Here is a 24004-nt window from a genome sequence, read left to right as displayed (position 1 = left end):
GAGGTCACAAAACAGTTGGTTGCAAATGGGTGTTCACAGTGAAGTATAAGTCTGACGGAACGCTCGAGAGATATAAGGCCAGGTTAGTTGCTAAAGGGTTCACTCAGACGTATGGGATTGATTATTCAGAAACTTTTTCCCCAGTGGCTAAGTTAAACACGATTTGTGTTCTCCTGTCTTCGCCGTAAATAAAGATTGGCCCCTACATCAACTAGATGTAAAAAATGCCTTCCTGAATGGTGAGTTAGAAGAGGAAGTTTACATGAGTTCGTCTCCAGGTTTCGAAGCTAAGTTTGGGAATCATGTTTGCAAAGGAAGTCTTTATATGGGTTGAAGCAGTCCCCTAGGGCATGGTTTGACAGGTTCACCGTGTTTGTTAAGTCCCAAGGGTTTGTTCAGGGGCATTCTGATCATACCTTGTTTACCAAAAAATAATCCTTAGGGAAGACTGTTGTGTTGGTGGTGTATGTTAACGACATCATTTTATCAGGAGATGACACGGCAGAAATTGCTAAGCTGAAACAGAGGATGGCAGGTGAATTTGAAATCAAAGATCTTGGTAGTTTGAGGTATTTTCTCGGGATGGAGTGGTAAGATCAAAAGTAGGAATATCTGTATCTCAACGGAAATACACTCTGGACTTGTTGAAGGAAACAGGAATGACTGGATGCAAACCCATTGACACTCCTATTGAGGTCAATAGCAAACTTAAAAGCATTTCGGAAGGAGTTCCTGTGAATAAGGAGAGGTATCAACGCTTGGTAGGAAAACTGATTTACTTATCTCATACTAGGCCCGACATCTCTTATGCTGTGAGTGTGGTAAGTCAGTTCATGCAGAGTCCATATGAGGAGCACATGGAAGCTGTGACTTGAATTTTGAGATTCTTGAAGTCCACCCCTGGGAAGGGCTTAGTGTTCAGAAAATATGACACACGGAGCATCGAGGCATATATTGACTCGGATTGGGCCGGATCTGTGACTGATAGAAAGTCAACCTCAGGGTACTGTACCTTTGTGTGGGGAAATTTGATAACTTGGCGGAGTAAAAAATAGGGTGTAGTGGCTAGAAGTAGTGCTGAGGCAAAGTATAGAGCTATGAGTCTGGGAGTGTGTGAAGAAATCTGGTTGCAGAAAGTTTTATCTGATCTTCACTAGAGTAGTTTGGGGCCCATGAAGCTGTATTGTGATAATAAAGCTGCCATCAATATTGCTAATAATCCCGTGCAACATGATAGAACCAAACATGTGGAAATTGACAGACACTTTATTAAAGAGAAGTTAGACCACGAAGCTATCTGTATTCCCTATGTACCTTCAGTCCAACAGGTTGCAGATGTTCTTAGGAAAGGGTTATCGAGACAGACATTTGAAGCTTGTATTAGCAAGTTGGGTCTTGTCGATATCTACGTCCCAACTTGAGGGGGAGTGTTGAAATACGTTGAATTAGCCCTAAGGGCATTTTTTAGTTTACACTATATTTGCTAAATTAGGGTTTCACCTCATCCTATTTATATCTGAGGTTGGGGTCTCTTGTATGTATGACATTAAAAATAATAAGGCATTTTCTATTGTGGTTTTTCTTCCATAAATTAGGGTTTTCCATGTAAACTCCTTGTGTCGTTTCTTTCTTTTCTATTTCAATAAATATAACTAAGTCACATGAGAATAATCGTCAACAAAAGTAACAAAATAACGAAAACCCGTTTGACCCGTATTCCAGTTTGAATAATTAGTTTAAAAGTTGTTTTCCACTTGTATTCCTATTTAACCCGAATCTCATGGTATCTGTTGTGCAATCTACCTTTGGAAAGGCGATTACTCCACCCATTTGAATAATTTTATAGAATCTTGTGTTTAGTTGATTATCTTTTGTATATTTATTCGTATCTTTATTAAGGTGTATCTAGTTGGTTGAGATGATTCATTTAGATTTTAGTTTAGATCGTTATTCCTAGTTTTTTTTTTTTAACCCTAGTTTAGCCTAATTGTATCTTTAAAAGACCTGATAGCAAGTATTCTTCTACTCAAAGTCACAAGTTTAATGTTATAATATTGCTGATTCTTGTTCATCTTCATTTCTCCTACATCAATCCCTTGTTATTTTTGTTTGTTGATTTTTTTCATCTCTTGAATAGGAGGAGCGATTTGGGGAAGCAGTTAGACAATTGGAGTTTGACAGACAACTTGGTCCGTATAATCTGGGTCAATATGGAGAATGGAAACGTATATCTAACCACATCAGCAGTACTACAATTAAGCGACTAGGCATGCGCCCTTTTCTATTTCAGTGCCTAGTGTGTGTACGATTTACTTTTCCAAACTTTTGCATGCAAATTTTATTTTAGACGTTCACTAGAAGCCGGGTGCGGGAAGCCCACGTCCTATTGGGCTGTGTCTATGATTGTGATGAGGAGAATTATAGGATAATTAGTATATTTTAGTTTAGTATTTGTTAAGTTGTTAATTTAGATTAATTAATATTTAATTAGTATTTTATAATTAGTTAGTTAGTTGTCTTATTTTAGGGAAATTATTTTAAATAACAAAAATGCTAAAAATATTTATAACTAATAGCAAAATATCATAGTCTATCTGTGATAGACCGCGATAGACTACTATCTGTATCTATCATGACATAGATAGATACAGATAGTAGTCTATTGCGGTCTATCGATATTTTGCTATTAGTTGTAAATATTTTGGTTCATTTTTCTATATTTGAGAACAACTCCTTATTTTATTGTAAGGTTATCAATATCCAATTTAGGGTTGTAAGAGAAAGTTTTTGATCTCCATTCCATATAGAATTTTGTTCATAGAGAGTGCTCTCTCATCTCTAAGGGATGGATTTCCCTTGCTTGGACTTGGCCTAAATATCTTTTCTGCTTTGGGAAAATGGAGTAACAAATATAACTAATGATGATAGGGCTTAAGGTAATTGAGAACATCGCTAAAAAAATGAACATAACAAAGAAATTTAGAGGGAAACATAGGGTATATGAGCTTAATTTTCAAAAGCAACTAAAAATCAAATAGTTATTAAACAAGGCTCATAGCTTTTAAAAACTTGTTTTTGTTTTTAGAATTTGGATAAGAGTTAAAAGTGATTTTAGTTGAGAAAGATGAAAACTATGATAGAGAGGTTATAAGAAAACAAACATAATTTACCAAATGGTTATCCAATGATGCTTAAGCTTTTTGTTGGAATATTCGATCGGATGATAACTTTGTGGAAGGACAACTACTGCCAATGTCAAAGGGCCTTGAAAAGCCAGGACTTGAGGTGTGATAAGTTTCTGTTTTAGCACTTCAAAACTAGAAAGTTGTTCTTTCACCAGTTGAATCTTCCTTTCTTTTGAGTCACTCAATTAAAGGTAAAACCAAAATTATTTTTAACCGAAAGTTTTGATAAACTTCCTGTAGAATGATCTTAAACCCCAAAAACTTTGGATGTCTTTTACATTTTCTGGGGTAGGCCATTGTTGAATTACCTGAATCTTATTTGGGTCTACTGGGATCCCATTCTTACTAATCATGAATCCAAGAAAAGAAGATGAATCCAAGAAAAGAAGTTTCATTTGTGGAAAGAACTTTTTTTTTTTTACCCGGATTTAATAGAAAGATGATTCTGTTGATGAGTCTCAAACTAAGTTCTAAGGTGAAGATCTAGGGGAGAGGGTTATCGGTGGAAAAGTTGACTCTACTCCCGGTGGAGGTGCTAGCATCCTTCTTTCCAGACATAAGAGTCCCTTCCACGAGGGCTTTGATACCATTATGGTGGAGATCAAATCTTGGAGACAAATTCGTTAACATTCATCTTATTAAATGAGGGAACGCTAGTTAATATATACTACTAGAAAACAGTTAATGATATAACCTGCATATGAAAAGTGATGTACACTAGTTCAAAGAATACCTCAATTTGGTTATTAGCCCACGAAGTGGCAATCTACCTTTATATTCATATGGAGAAGGCAATAACTTAAGAAGTTACAACAGTAACTAAAAGCTAGAAAAGACAATTGGTTGAGATTTAAACATAATCCAACTAAATACTAAATAAGTAGCCAAGACTCAAAATAATACTATAAGAGAAAACCCTAACAATTTGTAAATTAGGTACCCTTGAGTTGAACTCCTAAATAGGGTTAAGAGGGGAGGGGGGAGGGGTTTAGGATTTAATATCATATGTGAGTTTTATTGACACCTAAATGTTGTAGGGTCAAATGGGTTACCCGTTTAAAAAAAACTCATAATAATAAGTTCTAAAATCCCTAAATCAATTTGATGCCAATCCAAAGGGAAGGTTTAGATGTGGATTATGTTTTGATCGAGTACCAATAGATAACGAGAACTAGTTCCTCACTTGAAATTCACACTTTACAAGCAAGTTGATCAAACCTACCTGAATGTTCTTGGCATGCAATCCTAGCTCAAGAATTACAAGGGGGATGAGGCTTTGTCATCTACTAGAAGATTTCATTTAGAAAAACCTAAAAACTCGGAAAAAAACTAATCGTACATTGTTATCCTACAAACCCTTAAAATGTATCCTACTTAGTCATGAAGACTTAAAAGTCCATTGACACCATTCTATCCCTAACTCAAAAATACATAATAAAACTAAAATCCCAAGTAAGACATGTATGGGTCCAAAATGAAAATACCAAAATAAAGTATGCTTGCAAATAAAATAACACCAATGGCCTTTAACAAAGCTCAATCAATTTCATCTTGTTGCATCATATAAAACTAATTATAGAGCTTCTGACTAGTTTTTGTTGCTCGAGTCCTCTCAATAATTGAGTTCATCTCTATTTGTATGTGAGAATTTGTTAGGATACTTCCTAATAAGAATCAAGGTCTGAAATATATTGAGAACTAAAGAAGAAACTACAAGATAATCCAAGTATAAAGGAACTTGGAACCTCCCTCTTGAGTGTTCTCACCCAAGCCCTAGATCACTCCACAAAATAGTCGGCCCTCACTCACTCACCTTCCTTCTATTTATAACCACATACAGTAACTGACTATTAGTAACTAACTCTTTATCTAATTACCCTTAATACCCCTAACCCCATACTAATTATCTCAGTACATAACAGAATTTAAAGCTAACTGTAGGTTCTTGGCCCTTGAACGTGTGATTGGTTCTAGAGGTAAGGTAACACGAGGACATCTTCGTTCATATATGATATGCAAGAATGGCCAATAGAATACAAGATTAGCCAAGAACAATAAGAATGCCTTATGTTCTTACTTCAAAAAGTTCATTTTATTTTTTGTTAAACAAAAAAGATATATTATTTATATTCTTGACAATCCATACATTGTACAGAACCCATTGGAGGTGACATTACTGTGGCTTGTGAACCTGGAATTTCTCAGAGCACTTCTAAGCCAGCAATAGAGAAAGTCCTGGATGATCAGTTAAAGGCTAGTAAGTTTGCAACACCTGTTGATTCATCTCAGAGGAGAGGATGTTATTACACAGAAATTCCCCATGTCATCAAAAAGAGAGGAGTTCAAGGGCAGGAACTAACTTATTTGAATCTCGATAAGGTAAACTTTAGTGTGTATCAATTTTGTAGCAAAAAATGTTGTTGGAGATCATGTCAGTTGTTTACAAATTTTTTTTCTTAATTTGATTATGTTATTGTGATCTTTGTAGACCTTACTACTAGAAAACTTACTGAAAAAATATTTTGGAGGTTCAGAGGACCTACTTCTTGGCGAGCTACAGTTTGCATTCGTTGTTTTTTTGGTTAGTAACTGCCGTGGACAAGAGTTTTCTCCTTTTGTTGGCAAATATTTTATGTAACATCTAACGTCGTGCAGATGGGACAATCACTTGAAGGATTTCTGCAGTGGAAATCATTAATTACCCTGTTTCTTGAGTGCACAGAAGCCGTAAGTATTTGATTCCAACCGTGGCATGTAACTTTTGGATATATTAATTGATTATTTTCCGATTGAGTTTTTCTATAAGAGCTCCAATTGAACTTTTAGAAACGTATTTTCCGATTGAACTTTTCAATAAAAGTTCCACCTTTTCTCTTAGACTAGTTTGTTTGAGCGAAGCTTTCTTCTACCATTTCTCATATTTGGAGCAATTTTTATTTTTATTTTTTTTAATACGTTTGTAATATAAGCTTGTTTTGTTGGTAGTAAAAAGTATTTAGGTGTAACGGGGAGGCTTTTGTGTTTGGTAGCTTTCTCGTCAAATAGTATTTAGTGTACTAGAGAAAACTCTGATGAAACGTACCCATTCTTCCGCCTCTTTTGCCGAGAAGAGTTGTTCTGAAACCATAGATCAACAGTTGTTTCCAGGTGTCCCACAATGATTATGGTGCTCTATTTTGTTTTCCAAGGTGTAGATATTTGGATAATCCTCCCTCAGTAGATCAGTCCAACCATTTGTTTCCTTGAACCTAAATTTGGGGTCCATCTCTGAACCTGAAAGCGAACCCGCTTTTTACATTTAGCTATACAGGAAAAGGAAATTTGGAGTGACCTTGTCGGAAAACATTTTGTTGGGAGCATAAGTGAAGCAAAATATCTTAGATAATTCAGTAATCCATATGTGCAATTTAGGTCTTCTTATATCGGAGAAAGACTACTACAAATATGGAAAAGAATTAAGACAATTGTTAGAATGTTGATATAATATTAAATTTACCTTCACCTATCAGCTTAAGCATTTAGGTCAATCAGATTTAACATGATACCAGAGTTGAGTAGGAGGTCTTGTGTTGAAACCACTGCAATGTTCTTCCCGTCCCAACTAAGATTCGTTTCACTTATTAGGATCTTCTACATATTTAAATCCCACAAGTGAGAGAGAGTGTTAGAGAATTGATATAATATTAAATTTAGAGTAATTGCAATGGGTAACACTTTTAGGGCTAACATTTTTAAAGAATTGCACATTTAGCAAAATCTATCAATTTTGGTTATAGGCTGATAGACTCCTATTAGCGATATAGTCTATTGTTGATACTCTCCTACTAGTGATATGGTTGATCATTGATATACTCTAAAAGCTAGATCTAAATTTTGCTATATTTGCAAATTCTTTTGCATTTTGCTTGCTAATATTTTGAGCCTGATTGCTATATTTGCATCTATCCCTTAAATTTACCTTCACCTATCAGCTTAAACTTTCGGGTTAATTGGTAATTTAACAACAATAAATACTAAATATTTAACAAGTAGTCTTTTCACACAATCATTCGTAAATAGTAAAATTTCCAACGCCCCTCCTTAGGGGTGTGCAACAAATCGAGAAAATTGAGGAACCAAACCGAACCGATACAAATCGACTGGTTTGGTTCGGGTGTTTTGAAATTAATTGGGTTTTCGGTTTAAAACTTTAATAAACCAACATATTTAGTTTAGTTCACGGTTTGCATTTTTTCCAAACCTTAAAAACCAAACCAAACCTAAGATAAAAAAATAATAATAATAATAAAAACCCACAACCCGACCTAGCAAAGCCCAACCCACAAGAGTAAAATCTAATATAAAATTCTCAAAAAGGACAAAGAAGTTTTTTGATATCTGACTTTGGTTAAAGATGCAATCAGTAGACATCCATTAGTTATTTATGCAAATGTTTGTCCTTTGGAAGGGTCTTCTTCTACTGTTAATTGTGTAGGTGACAATGGTGATAGAATTTAGGTTCTTGTTCTTCTTCAAATGATGAAGTTATAAGAGATTTTTTTTTTTTTTTAAATAAAAAAAATGGTGATTTTGAAGGAAAAAAATGTATTTGAAATTAAAGAAGTACTTTCAAAGTGTTTTAAAATAAATGCAGTGAAAAATAATTTTCAATTTAGGACTACAAGATCAAATTCAAAGGCTGTTGAGTTCAAATGTTTGCAAGAAGGCTACAAATGGTATGTTAGGCATCTCAGTATAAGAACGGTGAGTTGTGTATGGTTAGGAAGTACATTTTTTTAGTATGACTATCCATTGAACATAACTCAAAGTTGTCATAGGCAAGCTTCTTCATCAGTAATTGACAATTACTTGATAGATAATTTTAGGTTTATGTCTATGGATCAGTCCATTATCCACAAGGCTCGTACAAAACTTGGAGTTAATATAAGTTATCGAAAAGCTTGGAGGGAAAAAGAACACATAGTGAAAATATTAAAAGGAGATGCAGTTGAATAATACACATCTTGATTCCAAGATTTTTTGAAAAGTTGAATGAAATGAATCCAGATATGATCCATTTTTCTTAACAATTTGTTTTTCTTGCTATTGACTATCACTTTATATCAATGATAGTCATCTATCGCAGTCTATCTTAGATAGATAGGGATAGTTGTCTATCGTTGGCCTATCTAATCTATCACTATCTATCAAGTTTTGCTTCATGGCTTTTAGTGCATCAATCGAGGGGTAGAAGTATTTTGTAGACCTATCATATCTGTTGTTGGCGCATTTTTGAAGTGTAAGTTTGGTGGCATGCTACTAACGGCCTCATCACTAGATGGTAGCAATCAAATCTTTGCCCTTGCATTTGGTATCGTAGATTTTGAAAATGACGCATCATGGACATGGTTTTTTTGAAAACATTCAAAGTAGTTTTGGGAGCAGGAGAATTTAGTCATTGTTTCTAATAGGCATCTTAAGATTCTAAAGGAGATTTAAGAGTGTATACTAATGTTGAGTACTCTGTGTGCATACAACATTTCTTAAGCAACTTGAAACTTCATTTTAAGGATTTATTGCTTGATAATTATTTATTTAGTTGTATACCTACACTATTGATGACTTTGAGTATCACATGAGATGCATGGAGTCACTTTGCCCGAATATTTGAAGTTATCTTAGTAGTGTTGGGTTCAAGAAGTGGTCTTGGGCATATTCTCGAAGAACGTATGGAATGATAACATCCCGTTGTAGAAAGTATAAACTCAGTTTTTAAGGATGCTAGAGAATTATCCGCAGCTAGTTTGCTTAGTTCAATCAGAGATATATTGCAAATGTGGTTTTATGATCGAAGTAAAGCTGCTTTTGCAATGAAAACTCCTTTGACTTCTTGGGCTGAGAACATATTATGACGAGAACACGAAAAGTCAAGATAGACAAAGATAGGCGTCTGTCTTTATCTATCTGTAATAGATAGAGATAGAGTTCTATCTCTGTCTATCTCAGATTTGGTATTTGAGTACGAAGTTTACTATGATGCTTCTTGCCACGGTTTAGGGTGTGCTCTTATGCAGAAGGGTAAAGTGAGGCTGAATATGTATTGAATTGTGTTTGTCAATGTCATGATATGGTTTATGTCAAATGGAAATTAAATGTATTAAATGATCATTGTGTAACTGTTCTAGTTTAGATACAAGTTGAGTTGGTTAGTTGGATGCTAAATATCATCAGGGGAGGTGATGTTTAGTATCTTCACACCTCTTTCTGGATTAGGTGGGTAATCTAGGAGAGAGTGTGACAGGCTAGATCTGAGATAGATAGAGATATAGATGCCTATCTTTATCTATCCCTGTTAGATAGAGATAACACTCTATTAGTTTTATCTTGACTTTTCGTGCTTTACTTCGATCATAAAACCACATTTGCAATATATCTCTGATTGAACTAAGCAAGCTAGCCATAGATAATTCTCTAGCATCCTTAAAAACTGAGTTTACTTTCTGCAATATTCGATGTCATCATTCCATACCTTCTTCTTCATGAATATGCCCGAGACCACTTCTCAAACCTAACACAACTAAGATAACTTCTAATATTCGGGCAGAGTGACTCCATGCATCTTATGTGGTACTCAAAGTCATCGGTAGTGTAGGCATTAGCACAACTAAAGAAATAATTATCAAGAAATGAATCCTTTTATGAAGTTTCAAGTTTCTTAAGAGATGTTGTATGCACACACAGTACTCAACATTAGCATGCACTCTTAAAACTCCTTTAGGAATGCTAAGATGACTATCGAAAACAGTGACTAAATTCTCTCGTTCCCTAAAACTACTTCGTATGTTTTCAAAAAATCATGTCCATGATGCGTCATTTTCAGAATCTATGATACCAAAGGGGAAAGATTTGATTGTTACCATCTAGTGATGAGGCTGTTAATAGCATACCACCAAATTTACACTTAAAAAATGTGCCATCAACAGATATGATAGGTCTACAGTACTTCCACCCCTCGATTGATGCACTAAAAGACATAAAGCAAGACTTGAAATGACTATTATCATCCATTTCTAAAGCAGTGTAGGTACCTGTCAAAATACATAAAAACATTTCTATTAGCTTGAATAATAACAAAACTAAGATAGATACCGATAGACATCTATCCTTGTCTATCTAAGATAGATTGTGATAGATAACTATCATTGATAGACAGTGATAGTTGTCTATCACTTTCTAATCTACAATGGGAAGAGATAAAAATTTGTTAAGGAAAATTGATCAAAAATCTTGGAATCAAGGTGTATGATTCAACTGCATCTCCTTTTAATATCTTTACTATGTGTTTTTTTGCCCTGCAAGCTTTTCGATAACTTATATTAACTCCAAGTTTTGTATGAGCCTTATGTATAATGTCTCTAGGAATGGATTGATTCGTAGACTTGAACCTAAAATCATCTATAAAGCAATTGTCAATTACTGATGAAGAAGCTTGCCTATGACAACTTTGAGTTGTGCTCAATGGACAGTCATGCTCAGAAATGTACTTCCTGAGCATCCACAACTCACTGTTCTTTATACCGAGGTGTCCTGACATACCATTTGCAGCTTTCTTGGAAACATTTGAACTCAACAGACTTTGAATTTGATCTTGTAGTCCTAAAATTGAAAATTATTCTTCACTGCATATATGTAAAAACACTTTGAAAGTACTTCTTTACTTTCAGATACATTTTTTCTCTTCAAATCACCATAAAAAAAAAATCTCTTATAATTTCATCATTTGAAGAAGAACAAGAACCTAAATATAACATTTTATCACCATCGTCACTTACAATACTAATAGCAGCAGAAGACATTTCTAAAGAACAAACACTTACATGAGCAACTAATGGATGTCTACTCATTGCATCTTTACCAAAGTCAGATACCAAAAAACATCCTTGTCCTTTTTTATCGGAACCACAATTTGAATGCTATTTTTACCAAAATCTAATAAAACTAATAAATCTACCAACTCATTCAATTGAATCTCTTCATATATTAAACCAACTAAACCATTAAAGTCTATCCAGTCATCTACCAAAATTCCATTATATAAGAAACTCATAATGAAAATATCACTGAACTCATAATGAAAATATCCAATAGTGATAGGTAGAAATAGAGTTATCTTTGTTTATAAGTGATAGACAAAGATAGAACTCTATCAGTGTCTGATAGACAAAGATAGAACTGATAGACAATGATTGAGTTTTATCTCTGTCTATCAATGATAGACAAAGATAGACTGATAGACAAAGATAGACTTCTATCTCTGTCTATCACCAACACATCCAATCACAATGATGATTGATAGACAGAGATAGTGATATATCGTTGTCTATCAATAAATAGTTCTGCCTTGCTAATATAATAATACAATACAAGGCATTTTTCTTTGTTTATCAGGGATAGTCAGAGATAGACTTGATAGACAAAGATAGACGTCTATCTCTGTCTATCAGGTATAAACAAAGATAGAGGTCTATCTCTATCTAGAGATAGACAAAGATAGGCGTCTATCTCTGTCTATCTGTGATAACAGAGATAAAATTCTATCTATGTCTATCAGTGATAGACAAATAATAATACAATACATAATCCTGCCAATATTGATATCCAACATTCTGTGAAGAAGAAGAAAAAAAGAAGAGAGTCACAAAGATCCCCCAAAAGAAGAACAACTAAGCAATTGATATGAAACCAAATCTTCTATTCCTCATAGAGCACCTGTGTTCTATGCAATCCACGAAGAAGAATGAAAACCTGGTGCTGATTGCAAGAAGAAGAAAATGAATTGAATCGGGAATACTAAATTGAAATTGAAGTTGAAATTGTCGTTGAAGTTGAAGTTGAAGGCATGACTACAGTTGTAGTTGAAATTGGTCAAAATATTGATCAAGTGAAATTGTGAAGTTGAAAACTACACTCAGAAGTTGTCGATATACGCGCAAAAAATTTGAATTACGAAGGGGTAGTTTTGGAATTTTTTTAAAAACTGAAGCTGTTTCCGTTGATAATTTTTTTTTGCTAAAGGATGTAAATAATTTTCTTATTTTTCCATTCTTGACAATGTGTCTCTCTCTCTATATATATTTATTTATTTATTTATATAAAAAAGACGATATCATAGGTGAACTATGAATTCCTATTCATTTTCTCCCTGAGTATGCTGAAAATCCTTTTCTTTATGTTCTGTTTTATCCTTGGGAGATAAAAATTTCCAGGTCGTGGTTTGACCACAATTTTTTTTCCTTCTTTCCAGCCCAAGTTATTTCTTTTTGTGGCAGCATATTTCTTCTTTTACATAGCAAATTGTACCCTTAGTTTGTGAGGTTATCTGACCTTGGACGAAAAATAGCAGGGGCATAGTTTGCATTTCTTGTTCTAGCTGTGTTGTATTCTTTTGTCAATACACTTTTTAAGAATTCACATTTTGTTGCAGCCTTTTTGCACAAGGAGTCAACTATTTACAAAGGTGTGTTCGGTGATTCCTAATTATTTTGAATGTTATTGTCTTTGTTTCCTTGTTGTGTGTTGTTCTCATGTTGCCCTGTTCATGGTCGAGGTAGATGCATAATCTTTTGAACATATGGGATGGCACTTTTCAAATAAAGTAGCAATCTTGGTTATCTAATGGGACCTTATCCCAGCTGATATATGGTCGTTTACTCAATTATAATGACGTGTTATCTTTTCTTAACATACATGAAAAAGAGGGACACTTCTGAATTACCTATTGGAGGACCAGTCACTTGCGGATATATTTTATTATTATTGTTATTGTTATTATTTTGTTAGGAAAAGGTACATTAGGAATTTAATATACTACTTTTGCTTTCTGTTGCCTGCAAAGTGCAAATTATCTTTCTAGAAGCACGAAGTTGGCGTGGCTTTCTAATTTTCCACATTGAATGAGAACTTACCAGTTCTTGAACAATATCAGAGCTGAAAATGTGTTCACAACTTTTGGTAGCCTTCATCATTTTTGTTCATTATTCCTTTCAGATGGCTTCTTATCCTGTGGTTTTGTTAGTTTACTGTGTTGTTTCTCTTTCTTGGAAGTTCCTTTAGTTGTTCTTGTCTTCTTCTGCACGTCCTTTCTATTATGAGAATCCAGTCCATTTTTTTACCTGAGATGTTCAGTCTTTTTCCTTCTCTCTTCCCTCCCTTTCTGCGTAATCGTGCATATTCTTATTGATTACTGAGAAAGAACAAAGATGTACAAAGATTACAATTACCAAAAGGACGGAAAAGAAAAACAAAAAATCGAAGGCATAATATAGAAGCTGGAAAAGAAATATGAAAGCATCTGATGTAGATTACAAATCTTAGAGAAATCTTAGAGAACTCTTGAAGGAAAATCTTATTCGTTAGTTGTGCATACATGGGGGAAGACTCCTATTTATAGAGTTTTAATACAAGTGAGGGATAAAAAGGGAATTAACCTATACCTATTACCTAATTACCCAATTTAACTCCTTTCTACTTACCTCAGCATCCCAATTGTTACTTATTGCAAGAGTAGTTAGCTAATAAAGTAGAGGGAAGTAGCAGGGGAACACCATTTGAGAAGCTTTGGTCTTGGCCAATTCAAAGTGCTCAAGCCAACCACTTGAGCAGTCCTAAAACATTATTTGGTTGCATTTGAACTACATTTCCAAAAAGAGACTTGAGTGCACTGACCCATAAAAGATGAGCTGATAGGGAAAGATTGGACCATGGTATAAATGAAGAGCAATTTGTTTATCCCTTTTTTCTTATCCCATCTTTGTTTGTTTGAAAGTCTGCTTGTTGATCTTTTGCAACTTCTGGTGTCAACGCATTTCTTCAAAAAAAATTCCAGACAACAGTGGTACAATCCGTCTTTCGAAACAAAGGCTCTCAACAGGGGGTGGTTCTTTGAATGCATTGTCTGGCCACCTATAGGAGGAAGAAAGCTTTTACCAGTTCTAGTGGGTTTTATTGAAAAAAAATGGCTTATTTCCTAGGAGACAATTAAGGATATTCTTGTGCATCATGAGGTCAACACCAAGTCTCCTACCATCAGTTGTGAAGATGTTGCGAGGAAGATCTGGGATGGAAAGCAGAGAATAGAGGAAACAGTCTCTAAGGGGTTAACCGCTTCTACAAGATCTCCACCTCTTTGTAGAAATAAGTTTCGGATTGCAAAAGAAAAAGAAGTGGCCAGCCTTGATTTGAGTTCATCTATAGTAATTTGACGTCTGAATGCCCATGATGGATGGATATCAAAAAGACAATCGAACAGTTTTATAGGCTACTTTTGTGTTAAATCCGTTCATGGCTGATGCAGCTCTTTTGCAAATGGAAGATGGCAGACTTTTAGGTGATATTGGGACAGAAGGTAAATGGATAATTACGTTTCCATTTCATATGAAGTTTGAATATTGATCTTTCAAGAAGCATAGCAAGCCGGAATTTAGGGTGGACAATGTAGGAAAGATTATGTTATCGAACTTACCTTTGCAATACTCGAGCAAAGCCACCTTTGAAGCACTGCGGTGTATTTTGTTGGACTAATTGGAATTTCATCCAAAACTTTTAATTTGATTGATTGTGGAGTGGGATAGATAGATGTAAAAAAAAATTCATGTGGTTTCAGCCACAATTGAAATTCAAGACAGCATAAGGGGCAACGCTTTCCTTAATTTTGGGGACATTGTAGCTATTGGTTCACCCTTCATTTTGATTACTTTTAAAAGAATAATCATTATGATTATTGGAATTCATTGGACTCTTTTCAAGTTAAATTTGTAATAGAAGATGAAAAGTTGCCTGGGCAGGACAATGCCCTTCACTTTCATCAGAAGGCAAGGATGAAGTATTACTAAATGAATCATTTGATAAGGGTGTGAAATTAAAAGGCTAGAGGATCTAGCTATTAAAGTGCCCTGTCTCGATGGTTTGGAAGTAGAATCTGACGTTTTGGTATCTGTTCCAGAAACATTGGGTGTTAAAGAGACTTCTTTGGTTCGGTTTGGTCCGTTTGTCAACCTCTTAATGTTGTGCTTTTTCTGATCTGCTTTCTGGATATTCTTTTTCAAGTTCTATGTCTCATTTGGTTTTGATTTTATTCTTCCATTGTAATTTTTTCCTCACCTTCTGGAGTTTGTATCTTTTGAGCATTAGTCTCTTTTCATTTCATCCAAGAAAAATTTTGTCCCCGGTAAGAAAAAAGATATCTAAAAAAAGTAATTAAGAGATAGATGACTGATATTTTAATCTAAAAAACTATACCAAACACAAATCTACATATTGGGATTCAGAATTTGTTATGGAATCTCTCTTTTTATTATCAATAGTTCTGTTAGTCTTTAGGTTTGGCCTACGGCTTTATTATTGGTGCTAGCCATGTCTAAGCATGTCCTGCCGTGTTCAAGTTGTGTATAATCCTTTTTAATATCCAATACATGGATCGTTTTAGCATATACATTTGTGAAGTCTTGCTTGGACATTCTTCTGTTGCTATAAAGTTTGTTTCTGTTCTGTTTATATGTCTGACGATTTGAAGAATTATTGCAGTTCATTAAGGTTATCTACCATCAATTGAAATTTGGATTAGGGAGAGATCGTTCTAATGATACAGTAGGATCATCATCAACAATTTTAGACGAATCATGGTTTACTGCTGATAGTTTCTTGTATCGTTTATGTAAGGTAAGGTAGTCCCATGATCATTAAAAACCCACTAGCTTACCCAAAAGTTTGAGTTTATTGTTTGGGTATTTTTAATGTTTTTGTTTGTTTGTTTGTTTTTTTCTTTTTTTTTTTTTTTGGTTGGTAGGTTTTGTTTTGTTTTGTTCGGTTTTGCATATTCTTAACATTCCTTCTACTCACAAAATGATTACCAATATCAATTATTTAGAAACCGATATTAAGAGGTTCAAACACACGATCTCTTGCTTAGGCTAAAAAGGTTCATGTATTTGATATTTTATCCATATTCTATTACACCTATGATGCTTATGATATTTTGAAGTTGGATATGCTACTATTCTCACTCCAGTTATCTGTGGTGAGTGAGTATTCAATTATTTGAGGTCCATATATGTTATATTAAATTCGTTGGGTTGTTTATTGCAGGTCAATCCTCGGTATTTTTGTTTTTGTTTTTGTTTTTTGTTTTTTTAGGGGGTGATTGTATTGAGATTAACATTTTGCCAATCACCTGAATTATGATTAAAATCATGCAGGATTTCTTTTCATTGGTGCTAGAGGCTCCGGTTGTTGATGGGGATCTTCTGACATGGGTATGTGGATCAAACCTTATTTCGTATCGTTTTTCCATTGTTGATTTAACCATTTATACAATTGTACCATACTGAGAATTCAAGTATCCTAGCCTACACGGATTTGGTATAGTATTTAGATAATGTGAGACTTCATTTTATAACTAATTGATAATGAACTAATTGACAATGAGAGAAATAACCCATGTAACTTATAACACATTGTGAGGCCCCTTAATTTTGTTGTGGGATCCTCATCATGCCCTCTTAACATCATACCTCTTTTGAGTTAACCATTGTTGGTTTGGATTTCAATTGTTTTTTTTTTTGACCTAATGCTTATTTGGGCTTCACGGCTCTGGTACCGTGTTAATTACCAGTTGACCCAAAAGCTTAAACTATGACTTTACATAGACTCGACTCAGGACTTGTTGGGTCTTCTACAAATTTTCAAACTTACGAGTGAGAGAATGTTTAATTTTTGATATAATTAAAATTTTCATTACCCATGAAGTTAATCTTTTGAGTCGATTGCCGACTTAACATGGTATTAGAGCAGAGGTCATAAATTAGAATCCTTGTGAGGTCATATAACTTAAACTTTTTGGTCATCTGGTGGTTTAATATATAGAGTACACTCAGATTTACCCATGTTCTAGTACGTTAAGGCCTCCCAAGAAGATGAAAATTACCAAGAAATATCTATGGTGTAATGAGACTTGTATGAAATATGAATGAATTATTTTTCATGGATGAGGCAAGTCCTTCGACTCGTAGATGGTTTTCTCAACCATATCGTCATTTCATTCCTTAGAACCCTTTTCTTATTTCTTCCTTAGCATCATTCAATTAAGTGAAGGCTTATCAAGTGCTTCATATTCTCTCAAGGACTCATTTTACAATTATAAGGAGCTGATTGGCCTATTGAGATGAAATGAGATAAACCCAACTTAGTATTTGGTCCGCTGAGATAATAACTCTCCATTATAGGCTATTTGGGGGTGCTGAATTGATATAGGATATGTGAAATCTCAATTTGATTTCTATTAGTTGATTTGTGAAGTTTTACAAAATTATTTGGATTCATTAGATAAAGAATAGTTTGGATTTATATATTACGTGGAATACCTTCAAAATGTAAATATAATATGATGCCCCCTATTGATGGCCAGTTTACATGTTGTTCAAAGAATGTAAATATAATATTGATGCCCCCTATACTATGTAATATATGGGTCACATTCTACGACCCATTTACATGCTCCATAAAGAATAATTATAAAATGTACATCAACAGATGATCAAGTTCACTTACCAAAGAACTTCTACATAGGCATCCATAACATAATTCTGTGTCAGACTTGCCTAACACATGTAGGTAATACCTTCTTCTCGTCTCGGGGAAATGGTTAGAAAACAGTCTGTTTTCTGAATATCAATCATCAGTAGATTGATAAGGGCCATTCGGTCATTTTCCTCTAAATCCTCAATCTGGTAGATCTTTTCGATGATTTCCTTTCACCTCCCGAACTCTAGTTCATATTTCTCTCTTTATCATGATACAAGCTTTTCCATTTGAGTTTGATGAAAATAAAAGATGAAGGAGAAGAAGAACACAAATGGTTTACGTGGAAAACGCTAGAACCAGGGAGAAAAAATCACGATAGAGACTTATTTTTTATTATTGAAGTGATACCCAAAATACAAGGAGACTACTCAAATAAATAGACAAGAGGAGACCTTAGGTCAATGGAAAAATTATAAATATGCCCCTAGGGCAATACAATTATTTTCGACACTCCCCCTCAAGTTGGGGCATAAATATCAATAAGACCCAACTTGCTGATACAATAGTTAAAACTCTGTCTCAACAATCCTTTTGTGGGGATATCTGCAACCTGTTGATTTAAAGGAATGTAGGGAATGCATATGCTTCCATTGTCTAGTCTCTCCTTGATGAAATGTCAATCGGTTTCAACATGTTTAGTTCTATCATGTTGAACTGGATTATTTGCAATACTTATTACTATTTTATTGTCGAAAAACAATTTCATTGGAAGTTCGCTGTCTTGATGAAGATCTGTCAATTAACCAGATCTCTTCACATATCCCTAAACTCTTGGCCTAGTACTCGGCTTCAACACTACTTCTGGCTACAACCCCTGTATCTGTCTTCTCCAAGTGACCAGGTTGCCCTAGAAAAATGTGCAGTACCCAGATGTCGACTTTCTATCAACAACAGAACCTGCCCAGTTAGAGTCGGTGTACGCTTCAATGCAACGTATATTGGACTTTCTGAACATTAAGCCCTTACCAGGAGTTGGCTTCATATACCGTAAAAATGCGTTCAACAACATTCATATGTCCCTCACAGGGGGCTTCATGAAATGGCTGAAAATACTCACTGCATAGGATATATCGGGTCTAGTGTGGGATAAGTAGATTATCTTCCCAACTCATCGCTGATATTTTTCTTTGTTGACGGGAACTCCATTGTCTGTATTGCTAAACTTTGCATTATACTCCACAGGGGTGTCCACAGGTTTACACCCAGTCATTCGATTAGATGGCAAAAGAAAAGATAGAGAGTCCGTTGATAAGTCTTCCTGTCTCGTTGAGAAGGTCAAGAGTGTACTTTTGTTGAGAGACTGAAATACCTTCTTTTGACCGAGCCACTTCCATCCGAAGGAAATACCTCAACTTTCCTAGGTCTTTAATTTCAAATTCCTCGACCATTCTTGCTTTAAGTCTCATAATTTCAACATTATCGTCACCATACAGCACAATATCATCGACATAAATAATAAGAATCACGATCTTCCTTGAACCTGACTTCTTTGTGAACAAAGTGTGGTCTGAGTTCCCTTGATTATACCCCTGAGCTTTAGCAAAACTGGTGAATCTGTTAAATCACACCCTTGGGGACTGTTTCAACCCGTATAACGACTTCCTTAGTCTGCAAACCTGGTGCTTAAACTGGCTTTCGAAACCAGGGGAGGGCTTATATAGACTTCCTCTCCAAGTTATTCATTAAGAAATGCATTTTTTACATCTAATTGATGAAGGGGACAATCTTTATTCACTGCAACAGACAACAGCACCTGGATAGTATTAAGCTTGGTCACAGGGGAGAATGTCTTAGAATAATCTATTCTAAAGGTTTGAGTAAAGCCTCTAGCAACCAGTTTAGCCTTGTATCTATCAATCGTGCCATCAGACTTGTACTTTATGGTAAAGACCTATTTGTATACTACTCGGTACCATCACTGCATCTAGACTGGTAGTAAGAGCCTCAAACTCAGGAGATAAGTTACTGTACGTCATATAACTATACATAGGATACCTAGTACAGGATCTGGCTCTGAGTGTTTACCAGATTGGTAACCACTTGAACCAGTTCAAACCATCTGTATTTTGTAGCCGCCATTGATGAATCCCCTTCGACGACAACTCCGAGATGCCTGCCATGATTAAGGAGGCTGTCCAATAGTACCTGGAGGCTGCTTTATCGCGTCTTCTTCAATAGATCAGTGCCGAGCAGACAACCCCCGTAGAGACAACTCAACTGTTTGACAGTGCCCATATCGCACGTGGTAAGGATCGGGCCCAACCCTTCGATGATGCCCAACCTTTCGACAATAACCGTGGATCGTGCCAACCCAGACGGCCTCGAACCCTCGGTTGCAGACGATGAGCCGCGTCGATCTCATTAGCTCGACCAGCTGCGGAGTTTTCGTTGAGCAGTAGCCACTGTCGGTTGGTCTAACCACGTCCGATAGCAGCAGTGCGACTCATAGCTTCAATTCGACAGCTTTGAATGGAGATATGGGCAATGGGCGGTCTATGGGTGTTTTCCCTGTTGAGATTCAAAGGTGATTTGCTTATCTTCAGCAATAGATTGCGAATCTTAGAACGGTTATTGGCACAAACACACAAAGTGCTCAATCAGAGCCAACCAATCTTCCGTGGTATTCCGAAAACCTGGTAAATTGTTTTCATAGTTTACCTACTGCAAATTTGTCATCTGGATCAATGGGAAATTCTGCAGGAATTATTATTTGAGAAAAGCTGAATGGCCAAAATTATTTCTCTTGGTCACAATCCATCAGAATGGCTCTAGAAGGAAGACAAAAATTTGGGTATCTAATTGGAGAGATACCAAAGCCTGAACCTGGTAACCTCCAAGAACGCATCTGGAAAGCGGAAGACTCATTGTTACGGTCAGTTCTGGTGAACAGCATGGAACCCCAAATAGGCAGATCATTACTCTATACGACGACTGCCAAAGATATTTGGGATGCAGTGCAGCAGCTGTATTCAAAGAAGTAGAATGCATCCCGTCTATATACCTTATGTAAGCAAGTCCACGAATGCAAGCAAGGGACCATGGACGTGAGATGGACCTGTGCCGTGAAATCATCTGGAAGTGTACACATGACGGGACTCAGTATTCAAAAATTAAGGAAGCTGATCGAGTGTATGATTTTCTAGCTGGGTTAAATTCAAAATTTGATGATGTCTGTAGCAGGATATTGGGTCAATGTCCTACGCCGTCTCTTATGGAGGCGTGTTCTAAAATATGCTTAGAAGAAGACAAATCTAATGCGATGAATAATCCAATAGTTACATCTACTGATACTGTCACTTTTGCTACAAAATCCTCTGGACCTAACCTATAAGAAACTTTCATCTGTTTATGAGCACTGCAAAAAGCCATGGAATACAAAAGACCAATGCTGGAAGCTGCATAGGAAACCTCCAAATAATAGACGACGTCAGTCACAGGACAAGTCTGGCCCTGGACGAGCTCTGGTGAACGATTCGACGAGTGACAAAACCCAGGCTCAAACTCAAGCAGATGGTCAAAATAACTTAAGTGCTGTCGGGGTCAGTACTATTGCACACTCAGGTATGGCTCAGTCCTTCGGTCTTATTAGCATTAATGGTAAAAAATCATTGATTGTGGATTCATGAGCCACATATCACCTAATTGGTTCTTCTAATCATTTTATATCATACCACCCGAGGGCCGACAATGAAAGAATTAGAATCGCAGATGGGTCATTTGCCCCTGTTGCTGGAAAATGACATCTCTCTCCTTTCGAGGGTCTAATATTGCGTGATGTATTGCATGTCCCTAAGATTTCACACAACTTATTATCTGTCAGTAAAATTATAAGAGACTTGAATTGTCATACTATTTTGTCACCTGACTCTGTTTTATTTCAGGATCTGAGCTCGCGGACGACGATTGACATTGCCCGACACGATAGGGGGTTCTATTTCCTGATTGATGATACTTCTTCTAGGGATTGTTATAGGACTAGTTTTATTTCTTTAAATTTTTCTACTACTGAGACTGATTTTATGTTATGGCATTATCGTCTTGGACTGTTCCTCCTCCGAATAGGGAAAGATACCCTATAAATCATCGTTGGACCATAACAGAATTTCGGTCTATTCTGCATTTATTTCATAATATTAATATATCGTCCTTACATTGCGATGTGTGTATCCGGGTTAAACAAAGGTATGTCCCCTTCCATTCTCAGTCTTACAAACCATCTAGACCTTTTAATCTTGTCCACAATGATGTTTAGGGTTCCTTACCAACCACCACTTCTATAGGCAACGTTGGTTTGTCACCTTTATTGACGACCATACCAGGCTTACCTGGGTTTTCCTTTTGGCCGATAAGTCTGAGGTGTCCTCTGTATTCCAGCAATTCTATGCTACCGTGGAAACGCAGTTCAACACAAAAGTTGCAATTTTGCGAAGTCAAAATGGGCATGAGTTTGTTAACAACTCTTTCCGAAACTTCTTAACTTCTAAAGGTATTGTCCATCAAAGCTCGTGTGCCTACATTCCTCAGCAGAATGGAGTAGCTGAGAGGAAAATAGGCATTTGGTAGAAGTCGCTCGTTCCCTTATGATATCTACATCTTTTCCTTCCTATTTATGGGGGATGCTCTCCTCACTGCGATCCACCTCATCAATCGCATGCCTTTCCGTGCTTTAGACCTTCACACTCCTCTTGACTGTTGCTCAACGGAAACTCCGCAGTTGGTAACCGATGGGATCGACGCGGCTCATCGTCTGCAACTGAGGGTTCGAGGCCGTCTGGGTTGGCGCGATCCACGGCTGAGCTGACGACTGGGCACTGTTGAAAGGTTGGGCGTTGTTGAAGGGCTGGGTGCGATCTGGGCGTTGTCGAAGAGCTGGGCGTGATCCACGGGTGGGCACGATCTGGTCTGACCGTCGATCGGTTGGGCTGTCTCCACGGCTGGGGTTATCTGTTTGGCACTGATCTGTTGAAGAAGACGCGGTAAAGCAGCCTCTAGGTACTGTTGGACAGCCTCCTTAATTGTGGCAGCCATCTCGGAGCTGGTCGTCGAAGGGGACTCATCAATGGCGGCTAGGGTTTTGTCACTTTGCTCTGATACCATGATGAAAATAAAAGATGAAGGAGAAGAAGAACACAAATGGTTTACGTGGAAAACCCTAGAACTGGGGAAAAAAAACCACGATAGAGACTTATTTTTTATTATTGAAGTGATACAAAATATAGGAAGACTTGTTTAAATAAATAAACAGATGGAAACCCTAGCCCCATAAGAAAATTACAAAAAGGCCCATAGGCTTACCAGATTGGTAGGGAGGACGGGACCAACATGAACTTGTTCAGGTAGCAAATCTAAGGGAGCTGAGTACGTGGACCAATTAGTCTCTTCACTAGGACTCTCCCTCTGAAGATGGCTAATGGGAAAGAAAGGCTGATCCTCGAGAAAGGTAACATCCATGGAGACGAAGTATTTTCGAGAAGGTGGATGGTAACATTTATACCTACGTTGGTGGAGAGGATACCCAATAAAGACACACCTTTGAGCACGAGGGGGGTAAACTTCATGTGATTTGGACCATGGGTATGAACAAAGACGACACATCCAAACACTCAGAGAGGCACATTAGGAATCAATCGGGTGGTAGGGTATGACTCTTTGAAACGATCAAGGGGATTGTGAAAGTCTAAAACACGAGAAGGCATGAGGTTTATGAGGTGGACGGTAGTAAGAATGGCATCCCCCTATAACTAGGAAGGAAGGGAAGTGGACAACATAAGGGAATGGGCAACTTTCACCAAATGACGATTTTTCCACTTGGTCACTCCATTCTGCTGAGGAGTGTAGGCACACGAGCTTTGGTGGACAATCCTTTAGAAGCAAGAAAACCCCGGAAAGAATTGTTAAAAAACTCACACCCATTGTCGCTTTGCATAATTGCGCTTTTTGTGTTAAATTGAGTTTTTATGGTAGCATAGAATTGCTGGAATACAGAAGACACCTTAAACTTATCATTCAGAAGGAATACCCAAGTAAGCCGAGTGTGGTCGTTAATAAAGGTGACAAACCATCGTTTACCTACAGAAGTGGTGGTTGGTGAGGGACCTAGACATCACTGTGGACATGGTTAAAAGGGTCTAGATGGTTTGTAGGGCTGAGAGTGAAAGGGAACATGACTTTGTTTGGCCCGGATACACACATCGCAACGTAAG

General features: G+C 36.4%; 1 protein-coding gene across 11 annotated transcripts in view; it reads left to right on the top strand.

Moving 5' to 3' along the window:
* Positions 1–24004, top strand: part of LOC120092733 (AAR2 protein family) — a 75806-nt gene that overhangs the window by 44213 nt on the left and 7589 nt on the right. For 7 of the 11 annotated variants that reach the window (XR_005486146.2, XR_005486138.2, XM_039050900.2 and 4 more), the window contains 7 exons: positions 2138–2267; positions 5341–5564; positions 5674–5766; positions 5841–5912; positions 12649–12681; positions 15747–15881; positions 16418–16474. Coding sequence is in view for 9 of the 11 variants with exons in the window: in XM_039050900.2 (XP_038906828.1) it covers positions 2138–2267; positions 5341–5564; positions 5674–5766; positions 5841–5912; positions 12649–12681; positions 15747–15881; positions 16418–16474 (744 nt within the window). In the remaining 2 variants the exon portion in view is untranslated. The remainder of the gene's footprint in view (positions 1–2137; positions 2268–5340; positions 5565–5673; positions 5767–5840; positions 5913–12648; positions 12682–15746; positions 15882–16417; positions 16475–24004) is intronic. The other 4 variants (XM_090316875.1, XM_090316878.1, XM_090316880.1 and 1 more) reach the window with 2 other exon arrangements.

Source organism: Benincasa hispida, chromosome 1 (genome assembly GCF_027475165.1).
Source record: "Benincasa hispida cultivar pf3 chromosome 1, pf3_genome.v1.1, whole genome shotgun sequence".
Classification (NCBI taxonomy): Eukaryota; Viridiplantae; Streptophyta; class Magnoliopsida; order Cucurbitales; family Cucurbitaceae; genus Benincasa; species Benincasa hispida.
Note: the sequence above shows the minus strand (reverse complement) of the source record. Positions and strands in the feature narration are given on the sequence as shown.